Source organism: Lontra canadensis, unplaced genomic scaffold, assembly GCF_010015895.1.
Source record: "Lontra canadensis isolate GAN:19392208 unplaced genomic scaffold, GSC_riverotter_1.0 scaffold42, whole genome shotgun sequence".
NCBI lineage: Eukaryota > Metazoa > Chordata > Mammalia > Carnivora > Mustelidae > Lontra > Lontra canadensis.
The window spans coordinates 5,254,053-5,267,461 of record NW_022631036.1 but is presented as its reverse complement, the minus strand read 5'-3'; the positions used below and the strand labels follow the sequence as shown (position 1 = coordinate 5,267,461).

Below are 13,409 nucleotides of genomic sequence, written 5' to 3'. Positions count from 1 at the left end.
TTGAAAGGAAAAACTGCCTCTTGTTAAGAACCACTGACCTAAGCAGGTAAATAAAATGATACCACTCTCTCCCTCTTTTTTTTAATTTAATTTTTTTTTTGCAATGGGTTTGCCTCATCCATTCTATCATGGCTGAAACTCAAATGTGAATTGTATTGTCTCTATGCATGTTAAGTAAGTAAAGCTATATGGGGCATAAGTTATAGAAAACATGGAAAGACTAATCCTAATGTTTATATGACTTAAACCTTCTATAATTAAAAACTAAATGGAAGGTTTTTAAAGTATTTTCCCAATTTTGTGATTTTGAAAATTAATTAAATAGTTTGGGAATACATTTATTGACTTCTCCATGGATAAATTTTTACTTACTAGTCATTAACACTTGAATCTTAACAGATGAATTCTGGTTAAGAGGAACTTGAATTTCTGGATTGATGCATTTACATGCACACACAATTTTCAGATAAGTATATCTGTTGAAGCAAAAGATTAAAAAAAAAAACCAAGAAGAAAAGATTCTTTGAAAGCTAAAATGAAGATATCTTATGGAGTCTGGAGAGGAATAATTTAAGAACTAGGTTTGATTGATTCTATTTAGAAATTTGCTGAAGCATTTAAAGAGAGCACTGGTTTTGGAAGTATTTAAGACAGAATTCAAAGGGAAACAAAAACAAAGTAAGCAGAAAATTTGGCAGGTTGACCAAGTCAATTAAAAATTGCATATAAAATCTCATGCAAGTCAAGACTGCAAAAAATTAACTTCTAAGCATCATTTTAAAATCATAAAATAAGATGTATGGTTTCTGAAAATATTCTATTATAAAAGGGGGAAATTAAATATAGATTTTTCTTTAAAAGTTTATCAACAGTTTCTAACATTTCATGAATAAGAAAATAAGAGTAAATTCAAAAAGCTAGTTAACATCACCATTCTGGGCAGCAAAGAAAAGAGACACTCATTCTAAATATGTAAAGATTCTCAAAGACCACTTTATATGTCACCTTCTTCTGTGGAATTTTCCTGTTTCCTGTTTCTCCCTAATCAGAATCAACTGTTCCTTCATCTGAGCTTCCAACAGTTCATGCCCATGCTTCTGTTGTGGTTATGGTCTTCCTTAGGATCTATGCCTGATACTTTTCTCCCTGTAAGTGTAAGACTCTGTGGTTTCAGTGACTACACTCGTTCCTCTTCCTGTCCTTCATAGCAACTGACACAAATACAGGTTAGAGCAGAAATTTTCTAAATACCTATGGAAAGCATCATTCACATTGATCTTGGTTTAATATCCTGTGGTAAGTAACCAAAAAAATATATATATAGAAAATAGAATTTTGTTTTAAAGTTTAATGGTTCATTAATGTTTGTGTTAATACGTGTAAATCTGTAGAGCCATGTATTGGTACTCATGCATTTCCATGGGTAAGTTTGTAAAGAGAAATAAAGAATGATTAAGACCAGAAATGGGTATAGGTTAAGGTGCATTTTGGCAACATTGAATCATAGATGGTTAGAACAAAAAAGTATCTTAGAGTTTATTTACTGCAATTTCATGGTTGTAGAGAAAAGTAAGCAGAGGCCTGGTTACATACTCATGATCTGATATCTAATTTAAGGGAAGCCAGAACCATATCACAGATCTCTTTCCTTAAATCATACTGCCTACAGACCATTTAAGCCACACGAACTCAGCGAGGTGAGTCAGTAGACTTGGGAAATAATACCTGTCATAACAATAGGACAAAACAAAAATGAACTATTGGGATTTCGTCAGGATAGAAAACCTTTGCACAGCAAAGGAAACAATGAACAAAACTAAAAGAAAATCTATGGAGTGGGAGAAGATATTCACAAATGGCATATCAGATAAAGGGCTAGTATCCCAAATCTATATGGAACATATCAAACTCAACACCCAAAAAACCCAAAAAATCCAGTCTAGAAATGGGCAGATAACATGAGCAGACACTTCTCCAAAGAAGACATACAAATGTCCAACGGACACATGAAAAGATGCTGACCATCACTCATCATCAGGGAAATGCAAATCAAAACCACAATGAGATACCACCTCACACTGGTCAAAATGGCTAAAATTAACAACTCAACTTCACTCATATGTGCAATTTAAGAAACAAAACAGATGAAATGGGGAAGGGAAGGAAAAATAAAATGAGATGAAAACAGGGAGGGAGGCAAACTATAAGAGACTCTTAACTGTAGAAAACAGTTGCTGGAGAGGAGTGAGGTAGGGAGGATGGGGTAACTGGGTGATCGGCATTAAGAAGGGCACTGGATGTAATGGGCATTGGTTGTTACATGCAACTGATGAATCATTAAATTCAACCCCTGAAAGAAATACTACAGTAAATGTTAACTAAGTTGAATTTAAATTAAAAATTTAATTAAGAAAACCCCAAAAACAATAGGATAAAGAAGACTGAATTAGGAGATTTCAAATTAATATCATTGTTTTTGCCCTATTTTACAACTATAGGGTATACAAAATAAAACCAAAAACTAAAAAAAAAAAAAAAAAAAAAAACCCAAAATACATAAAATGCCTTCAACGAAACTGATTAAATAATTTTTAAAATGATGTTAGTTGAATAAGGTGCTTATTTTCTGGATATTAGCAAGTATTGACTTTTACAGCACTACTACCAGTTGGCAGATCTCTTTTTGAGTGGAGTTTAATATGACTTCATCTACCAAGGAGGACAATATAAGCTTTAATAAAATAAACATATATAACTAAGCTGTCTGTAGATCTTTATGTAAACATAATAATAAGAGCAGGTTGGGCGCCTGGGTCACTCGGTCAGTTAAATCATCTGACTTTGGCTGAGGTCATGATCTCAGGGTTTTGGGGATCCAGCCTGAGTCAGGCTCTGCACTTAGCAGGGAGTCAGCTTGTCCCTCTGCCCTTCCCCAGACTCATATACGTGCATGCACGCTCCCTCTCTCTCAAATAAATAAATAAAATCTTTAAAAATAATAAGAGAAGGCGATATCTAGATAAACTTCTTTTACTTGAAATTATATTTTATGATAATTCCTCATGTTATTTCAATGAACAAATTTACATTAGATATATCCTATTTATGAAAAGAAACTGAGCTATCTGTATTCAGATGAGAATTACTGAATTTGATAATTTTCATATTTTGTATAGCCCAGATTAATTTTTTAAAAATAATAATGAAACCATTTCAGAGCTATAAAACATAATATAATAAAATTCTCTCTGGTGTTTTGGGGAGAGGTAATTACTACAGAATATTAAATTGGGAAAACAGAAATAGAGCATTTAATCTACATGAATAATTGGGACACCTGCACACAGCCGACAGCTTTGCTTTTGGAGAATGTTAAAGATTGGTTTTCTACAATTTCAGATCTTATCATTATAGTTTTTATTAATGAAAGATCATGGAAGAAAACTGTTGATAAATGGAAATTTAATTTGATTAAATGCTTGAGAAGTACAATGACCTTGTTATTGGAAATCCACAAATAACGTACTTTTAGAAATACACTGAAAGCTAAATTTAATTAATTATTTCTAGAAAATTGTCAATTAATTCTGACTGACTTTCTGATCAATGGCTTGAAAGAGATATCTTTTGACAAAAACAATGAACATACTTTTTAAAGTATCAGTTACTTGTTCTATTCCTTGTTGGGGAATTTTATGCTTTATTCATGCAGTTATTTTGTATCTTTGTCTTCTGTGATTCAATTGGTCTCTTCTAAGTAATAGAAATTCTTAAAATTCTTGGACATTAACTTGTAAAACAGCCAGTGAAAGTAAAGGAGTCATGCTAAATCCTTCGCAATGCAATATCATTTTAAAAATCATAAACTAGAAACACTCTCCTGGTTAGAACTTGGAAGTATGCCCACCATTACCACAGGAAAAAGTGCTGACTAACAAAGACAGAATTTCCTCCATTTAAGAAAGAATCCCTAGTAAGTCTCTGGCAAGGCAAAAATCACAGGAAATAATAAAGGACATTAGTCAGTTCAATTTGGGAACTGGGGAGTGGATTACATATTTTTTTAAAACTTGGCTAAATTTTGTAAGGCGCTATAGTACCCTGGTTAAGCCAGTGGCCCTGGAACCATATTGTGTGGGTCTTGAATCTCAGCTTTGCTGCTTAGATAAGGCTTGTCTGGGGGAAGTTACTTAACTAGTCCTTCATTAGTTATACTTTTCTTTAAAATGGGAATCATAATATTTTTTACCTCATAAATATTTTTGGAATGACTGAAAAGTTAATGTACACAGTGTGCCTGGTAGCTTGGTACATAGTAAATGTTCCATCAGTATTAACTATTACTATTACCTAAGTGGAACTGATATATTCAACTGTTTACATTTTTTTCTCCTAGAATTTTAGAGTTATACATTTTTTTTGTAATAAGCCTAAAGATCCTTTAGTAATGTTAGGAGTGCTAATATTTGATGTATTTCCAGTAAGTGAGTTCTGAACAAATACATTTGATACCACAATTCAGATTTTTAGAGAGAATTCAGTCATTTCATGTGGATACACTAGAGTTAGTTAAATCACTACTTTTCAGTACAGGGGGTTATGATGTTCCTGGAGGTTACAGTATATTACTGCACAGTTAGAGAAGTGTAAATTTATGCCTCACTGAATACATATTGACTTCCTCCATAAAGGTTAAATTTATTTCAATATTGACAATTTTTTTTCTCTTTCCATATTAGAAATCTGATATAATAGCCAACAAAAATGGGCTGAACTATTTCTAAAATTAAAAAAAACAGTTTACAGTGTCACTTAGTAGAGGCTAGGGGTTCAAGATAGGGGCTGATGAAATTAAGGAGAAAATGGGAACAAAATAAGAGGCATAAGTGAACTTGAGGCAACATGGGATTTGACGTGAAGAACATGGTTTGTGGAGTACAACACATGTTGTGATGCCTTTTAAAAAACGTCTGTAGATTATTTGACACGCCTCCCTTTGATACCCTCTGGGAAATAGGACAGCCTTTACCACTCTTAACTATAGGAAATAAACAGAGTTGCTGGAGAGGAGGGGTATGAGGGATGGGGTAATTGAGTGATGGACATTAAGGAGGGCACTGGATATAATGGGCACTGGGTGTTAAATGCAACTGATGAATCATTAAATTCAACCCCTGAAAGAAATAATACAATATATGTTAACTAAATTGAATTTAAATTAAAAATTTAATTAAGAAAACCCCAAAAACAATAGGATAAAGAAGACTGAATTAGGAGATTTCAAATTAATATCATTGTTTTAGCCCTATTTTACAACTATAGGATATACAAAATAAAACCAAAAACCAAAAACCAAAATCTAAACAAACAAACAAAAACCCAAAATATATAAAATGCCTTCAAAGAAACTGATTAAATAATTTTTAAAATAATGTTAGTTGAATAAGGGGCTTATTTTCTGGATATTAGAAAGTATTGACTTTTAAAGCACTACTACCAGTTGGTGCATCTCTTTTTGAGTGGAGTAAATTTGACTTCATCTACCAAGGAGGACAATATAAGCTTTAATAAAATAAACATATATAACTAAGCTGTTTGTACATCTTTATTGTAAACATAATAATAAGAGTAGGCCGGGCACATGGGTGACTCAGTCAGTCACCTTGAATAGAATGCAGATAGGACACTACATGACCTCAGAGCGCAGGTTAAAAGAATCCACACAGTTCTTTGGATCTTTGCCCTAGGATCCAGTAGAAGTCTGGCTACCGTGAGCCTGCCATTTGGAGAAACAATGTAAAGAGACTACATAGAGTCAATGACAGTGACAGAGACAGAGACTGACCTAAAGAATTCAGCTGTTTAAACTTTTTAGTTTAGCAACAGATACCTAAATGAAAAGCCTTGAAGACAATTCCGGCCCTACCTGCTTCCTGCGTGCAATCATATGAGAACCTTAATTTTTTAGCTAAGACTCTGAACCTCCAGATTTGTGAGCAAAACAAATGACAGCTTCAGTTTTGAGCTACTGTTTGGGGGTGGCTTATTACACACCAGTTAATAATCAGAACAATATGACCTTTCATATTGTTACATCACACAGAAGTTTAGTATGATTTAATATGTATATAAAGTTTCCTAATTTAGCTTAATATCATTTAGTACATAACTAGGATTTAAGAGAGAGATAGATGTCTGGAAGAAATGCTTATTATAAGCCAGTAAAGTTGTTAAAGAGATCCATTTACTCAACATGTATTTATTGAGCATCTACTATATGTTGAGTAATGTTCTAAATTCTAGGGATACATCACTGAATGACAATGGATAAATTCTTCATCCCTACAGTCCCCATGCAAGACTCAGACAATAAATAAAGAAATATGTATAAAATAGCTCTAAGTAGCTATGTGACAAGAAGAAACAACAAATCATACAAGGGGGTTAGGGGTGGGTTATTTCAGATGGAGTAGTCAAAGTCATTTCCCAGAAGATGGTATTTGAAAATTAACATTCTAGACCAAAAGAATGGCAAATGTTTAAGTCTTAAGTTATGGAGAAGAAAAAGAAGAATAATGTGTCTAAAGTATAGTAGATAAAGAATAGAGGGACATGAAATGATGAGGAGAAATTTGACTTCCATTTTAGGTGAGATGGAAGCCATGGGAAGAGTTTTCATCAGGAGGATAAGATCATTTCAATCACTCTGGTTCCTGTATGAATGTAACTGAGATGGCTACCTGCTGACAAAAATCCTTACCCTCTTATTCTTGAGCACACAGTAAGAATATGTTTCCCAACTTTCATGTCATTGGGTGTGACTGTGTGCCAATGATGACCATTAGGGTGTGAGTAAAACTAACACTTATCTGACCCATAAAAGATCTCCTATGTGTGCTCATTTAAGTTCCTTCCCACTTCCAGCTGACAGGGATGGATGTAACACTCAGAGAAACCTTAGAACCCACAGACGGAAGATGGCTGAGACATCATCAACCTAGGTGTCTGAATGAGTGCATGGAAAAGACTCCATACCCACACACACACTGATCACACACACACACCAGTCACACACACACCATCACCAGCATTATCAACTAGGAAACACCTGAACTGTTTCATGAGAAAAATCTAAAGTGTTCTTACTTCACATAATTATATGTATGGTTCTGTCTGTTAGCAGCCTCGTCTACCTCATCTCATAAGTGGATAAAAGAGGGTCTTCTAAAAATGGAGCCAGAGCAGAAAGATTAAGGAAAAGACTATTTCAATCAACTACAGGAGATATACTGATAGTTTACACCAAGGTGGTAACAATGAACTTGGCAAGACATAACCAGATTCAGAGTACAGTTTGAAGACAGACCCAACGTGGATCAAGATGGCAGAAGGGGAGCCTGTCTATTTCATCTCGGTCCTGCTGAGGAGCTTTTTGTGGGACCAGCTGGAGCTCTGAAATATTTTCTTTGAAAATGTACCTGATCTACCTGGGGAAGCCAAAACCTGTGTGGCAACAGGACAGAGGTGACCACACTGGAATTTGTGCACTGTCACAGAGTTTCCCAGTAAGCATCTCCACTAAACAGATTAGAGTCACAAGGAAGGAGAGGCGTGTTGTGGGCTCTGTTTAGTTGGCTGCTTGGAGGAAAGAGAGAAGCCTTCAGCAGAAAGGGGAAAGGACACTGCATGACAGCTTGTACTCAGAGAATGTGGCACTTAAAGGGACTCTCGGGAGATGCCATCACTAGGACTCAATCCTTGATACACACGGATGTACACTCATCTAGATAGAGGAATCTCCCAAGAGTCCAATAAGGTGCCACATAAGAAAGAAAAATGTTTTATATAGAGAAGACCCCTCTACTCCACCCCACGCTAGGGTTGTCAGAACCTGGCGATGAGGTCAGGGGTGGAGAGGGTGGTCAGGACAGTGGAGGATTGACAGACCAAGAGAAAGAAGCCAACCATACCACCAACTCTGCTTTCCCACTGCAGGTCTCTAGCCCAGTGTGGACCCAACCTGGGCAGGAGAGAAACTTTACATTAAATCAGGTGTGGAGTTTTACTACTATGTTGGATCATGTGTCCAAAAATATTGAACTAAATCCATGCTTGTGATTTGAATGTACTGTAAGACTCTCTATTTCTAATAATGAGCATAAATGTCATGGGCTATGCCTGACTTTTCTTCCTGAAACAGAGAAAATTAAGCCACTGAATAAAATTTAAAGAGACCACAGGAATCTAAAATACAATAATGTCTTGATCATGTTATGAACCACGCTTGTTCAGCACAGTGGTTCAATTCATGACAGATGAGAAATGTGGAAATGACATACTGAACAGGAGTTTGGAAAGCACTGAGTCCAGGCCATGCTACTTTTCTCCTGACTTGGGAGAAATACAGCTCAATCACTACAATTTCTTGAAGAATCGTAAGACAAGGCATTATAGCTGTATTTATAAATATCTAACAAAATATTAAAAGATATGACAGTGCTCTTCAGTTTTGAGCTTGTTTTCTACATGAAGTATTGTCTACATTATTTAAAGTGTTTCCTATTTAAAAATATCAAATGACAAATTCAGAAATGTTTCTAGAGTTTTATTTCTGTCTGCCCCCAATGTTCTGATTTTTTTGTCCACGAATATTCTCAAATTGTAATGGGAATTCTATGCACAAAATATCCCTGGACAGAAAACCTGGTCTATGGATTCGATTTAATTACAGATAAGAATGGGAGGAAAATAAACCTAGGGTTCTATTTTTACTATATCCATAACACTGTTAATCTGAGACACTGTAGAGGTCTACAAATTCAGAAGACTTGAAAATAATTTCTTTGATATAATAAAAAGAGACCCATTTTCTTTAACTGAATTCCTTGGCCTTTGTGGCAGAAATCAGATGCCTCACATTATAGCAGCAGTTTCTCTCCCCACATGCAATCTAGGACCCGTTAACCAAGGCTATTTCTATATTCAGTAACATTTTATACAAACTCGATTTTATGAATGATGTGAATGCCACTGCTGACAGGTCTCACTGGTAATAATATAGTGATGCAAATGTACACTTCAGCTAAATTAAAGGCATAAAGATAAATTATAAATTGGGGAAATACATTTTTCAGTTATATGATTTTTTTTTTTTTTAGGTTATTCCTGTCAAAGTTGGAAACTGTCCTTTGTAAGAACACAATGAAAACTGCTAGACAGAACGGGAGAGAGCAGATCACTTCCTGAGCATGTATGGGCTGTGGCTTGTTAGTCCCATATGGAGGGCGCCTGAGCAACACAAGATATTTTAAATATTTAAATATTTAAATATTTAAATATAGATATTCTGCAGGTTGTATAGGATTCAATGCAATTGCAGATAATCTTCTGGTCAAACTACATTTAAAGCATCACTTTTCTCTAGTGAATTCCTATCTTTGATAAAATAATGGAATGAAAGGTTCTCCATTGCATCCATGAGTCTTAAAAATAGTTTGGCAATGCTTTAATCTCAATTTTTGTAGCAAGATTTGGTAGAATTATTTCATGGCTATTTGAGAAAGCGTGTGTTTAGAGGTAAACAAATTAAAAGCAGAAATAATAAACATGGGTGATTTGTACAGTTCTGTTCTTTTTTCTTGAAAATTGGGGTGGCAGAAGAACAGAATCTAGTAACTCATTGAGACAAGGCTTAGAGCAGTCCCATTTCACTGATACTGGTATGGAAGTTAGGAAGGTTGAGATACTTCCATTCAGGGACCCTGTCTTTTTATTTATTACTATATATTATTCCTTTGTATTCTTATCTTCCTTACAGAATTGTAAACCCCTTTGAGGGTAGGGATTTAGTCACCGATCTTTGTAGTTACCCCAATGTATCCTTTACAGTGCTGAGTTGTTAAGACTATGGTGGTTGTCCAGTAGAAATTTATAAAATCAACTGAAATAAAGATCATATTCCATTAGTTTTAAAATCCTTATTTATGTTCACATTCAAATATCTTTAAAATCAGAATGTACCCTATGTTCAATACCCTTTTATGATTACTATTAGAAGGGCACAGCCGTGGTGATCTGGTTTGGAAGAAACTCAGAGATAATATTTGTCTAAAACTCTGAATTATAAACATTCTTATGAGAAAGAAAGACATTGGGTAGAAAACCATAGTCATCAAAGACTGGGATTAAAACAGTTGCATTGGTTCTCAGTGTGAAGTTTTAAGAATAATTTAAATAAGTTATTTTTCTTTATTTTCCTTTTTACATTTACTAATGAGTGGTATATGGTTTAAAAGAAAACCTAAGTATAAACAGATCTGAAAAACTTCTTTCAGCAACATTCTATTTCATAAGAAAACACTGTGGTAGCTTAAGTGGTGTTATGTTTTACTTTGTAGTGATACATAAAATAATGGCACATCCTGCAATTACTAAATATTGTATGGCCCATGATTTTGTAGCAGGTAGCTCATTTTCTAGTATCTTGATTTGTATCTAACACCCTACAATATTTTGAATAGAGCATGCTTTTGGTTAAGTAGCATATTTCTAAGAATTTGGATAGTAACAGATAACAAAACCACCATAATTCATGTTCACAAAATCCCCAAAATTAATCTCAATATAATCAATTATGTTTTGCTTCCATTATAATCGTCCACCATGAGAAACTTTTATTTGCTGTGAGAAGAGCCCTCTTGGGCATATGGATATCTATTTTAAATTTAGAGCCATTGGTGTCCATCTTCCATCCCTAACTCAGGACCATGCCAGGTGAAGTGAGACATGCAGAAACACAGTCTCCTTACACCATAACTTACATCCTCCAAACTGGAGGAATAGCATCTCCTCTACAACTTGCAGCAGCCACACTAGAACATCAATGCTACCATTGATTTAGTGACCACATTTATATAAATTCCTCAAATACACTTTGTTTTTCATGATCTCTGACTTTTCCATGTCTTTTCCTAATCTCAGTCTGTTAAAACTCTACCCAGTCTAAAGAACCTGATGTAAATGTCATTAGATATTTCCTAAAACCTCAGCTAGAAGATACTGTAATTTTTTATATGTCTATAGCTTTTGTTTATACCTCTCAAACACTGTATCATAGGGCTATTAATCAAGGTATTTTATTTTCACTGATAGTATAATCCTTGAGTACAAGGTAATGTTTTATAGATTTCTATATAATCCCACAATTTAGAGCTCTGCATCTAATAGGGATTCAATAAATGTTTATTAAACATCTAATTGATACATTTGCTAAATTCCTAAACTAATACACAATCTGAATAATAAGGTTTAATGCTCTATGCCACATTTGCATTTTAATGATTTTTTTTACTAAGAACATATAAAAACTATTCAATGGAATAGTTTCATAATATCATTAAGAATATGTTACAAAAACTATCCAATGCAAATATAAATTATGGTTATTAAGATTGAGAAATTTTAGTATCCATTAGACATCATTCATCAATTATAAACAATTTCCTATGTATTTTATACATACATGCAATATTTGAGGAAATGTTTTTATATCAAACATTATCTGTTTTGCGGTAGCCTGGTTGATCCAGAAATCGATGTGGTAACACTCTCTAGGCCAACTCACCTCTCACAATGATGTTGGTGGACTTTTTTGCAGGGTTTCCCACATTATTATTGGCGATGCAGCTGTAAGTACCAGCATCTTCTGAGGTGATGGCGGGTATGGTCAATGTTCCTCCATTCAAAACAGTCTTTTCAGGCAGAGTCCCAAAGGACCTGACCCAGGTGAGAGTGGGTGCAGGTTCTCCTCCTGTTGTAACACATACTAATGTTATGGCCTCTCCAGGATTTACAACTATAGGGTCATCCACCAAGAGTTTAATTGACGGAGATGCTAAAAGACATAAACAAACAAAAAATGCACTATTTAGATCTGTAACAAATGGAATTCCACAGCATGCTTTATATTTATTCAAACAATTAAAAAAGACATACTCTTTTCCTTTGCCAAAATCTTATTGTATTAATGAAGTTTAAGCCAGATAAAATGGTTACATATATTAATTACATGGTAAAAACCTGTAGAAGTGTATTAAGAATCTTACATGTATAGAGAGGAATTATAATTTGTGTATTCTGAGATTATTGTTCCGAAATCAGGATGACAAGGAGGATTAAAGTTTTTAAACAATAATCCCTTTCCCTTTCAATGCTGACAATCACCATTTGTTTCTTTCCTTCCAGGTATAAATATTGCAGCTGTTTAGTCCTTGTATTTTCATGGTACGGATTGTCAATTATTTAATTTTTGGATCATTCTGAGGTGAAATGATACATTTCTGTACCTGAACACAACGGAGTAAGAGATAAAGGCATAGATCATTCCAGTCTTTTATTAAGCTATGGGCCTAGTTTTTGATCTTGAACGGAATAACAAAACTATCTAATTCTAATGCAGTCTCCATACTTCATCTCTCACCTCTCCATTCACAAAAGATCTAGACAGTGAGTTCTCATCACCACTGCTTTAAAACAAACAAATGAGAGCTCAAACATAGTCACCAAACTGTGCCTCCTAACCACTCGAATGTTTAGTTTATAATAATCTCCCCAGTAAGAATAGTCATTTGCAATCTTTCAGGTTAAAAAATACAAATATCCATTAAAAAAAATGCTGTGTTAGACTTTTCATCAAACACTCAAAATAGAAACAACACAAAAAATATGTATGTTCACAGATAGCACTTTTCTGCTTACATTGCAGTGCTGGTCTCCAACAATGTGTCCCTAAAGAAAAACAGGGGGGTGCTGTATGCTGGTATTTAATCTCACATATTCAGAGATATTTTATGCCAAAGTCAAAACTATATTGTATGAAATCAATCCATATTAGAAACACTTAACATGTTCAATAATACTATGTGATTTTTTTTTTCCTATTAACTTCAGCTTAGACTTGGAGAGTGTTTTTCTCAGAATAAAAGGTAAATTCTTGTGTGGCCTGATATTCATCTTCCTTGTTAAAACAAAACAAAACAAAACAAAACAAAACAAAACAAAACAAAAAAGGAAAGCAAGAAAACAATCCCCTGTTATCATCATGGTTCTGTGGGACAGGCACGGTTTGTCTGGATGACATTTTTAAATATAATTTTTGCATGTTGGTCCTTCTAACATGATTTTAAGTAATATGGAAGTTTTCAAAGTATATTAATAGCCTTTGTGAGGTGTTGACTTTAAATTATAAAGAGTTATGACCAAAATTAGAAAATGTACATAGTGAAAAGAATATGCAAAAGGCACTCATTTAGTAGAAAAGAACATTCTCTGAAGAGTTAAGGTTGTTAAGCTGACAAGAGATATTACTATTTAAATATTTTAAAAACAGATATTATATTTATTGATATATT

The 13,409-nt window shown here is 34.1% G+C and overlaps 1 protein-coding gene across 3 annotated transcripts in view; it reads right to left on the bottom strand.

Moving 5' to 3' along the window:
- MDGA2 (MAM domain containing glycosylphosphatidylinositol anchor 2) overlaps positions 1-13,409 on the bottom strand; it is an 845,317-nt gene that overhangs the window by 277,108 nt on the left and 554,800 nt on the right. For all 3 annotated transcript variants that reach the window (XR_004384228.1, XR_004384229.1, XM_032871192.1), the window contains exon 6: positions 11,624-11,893. Coding sequence is in view for 1 of the 3 variants with exons in the window: in XM_032871192.1 (XP_032727083.1) it covers positions 11,624-11,893 (270 nt within the window). In the remaining 2 variants the exon portion in view is untranslated. The remainder of the gene's footprint in view (positions 1-11,623; positions 11,894-13,409) is intronic.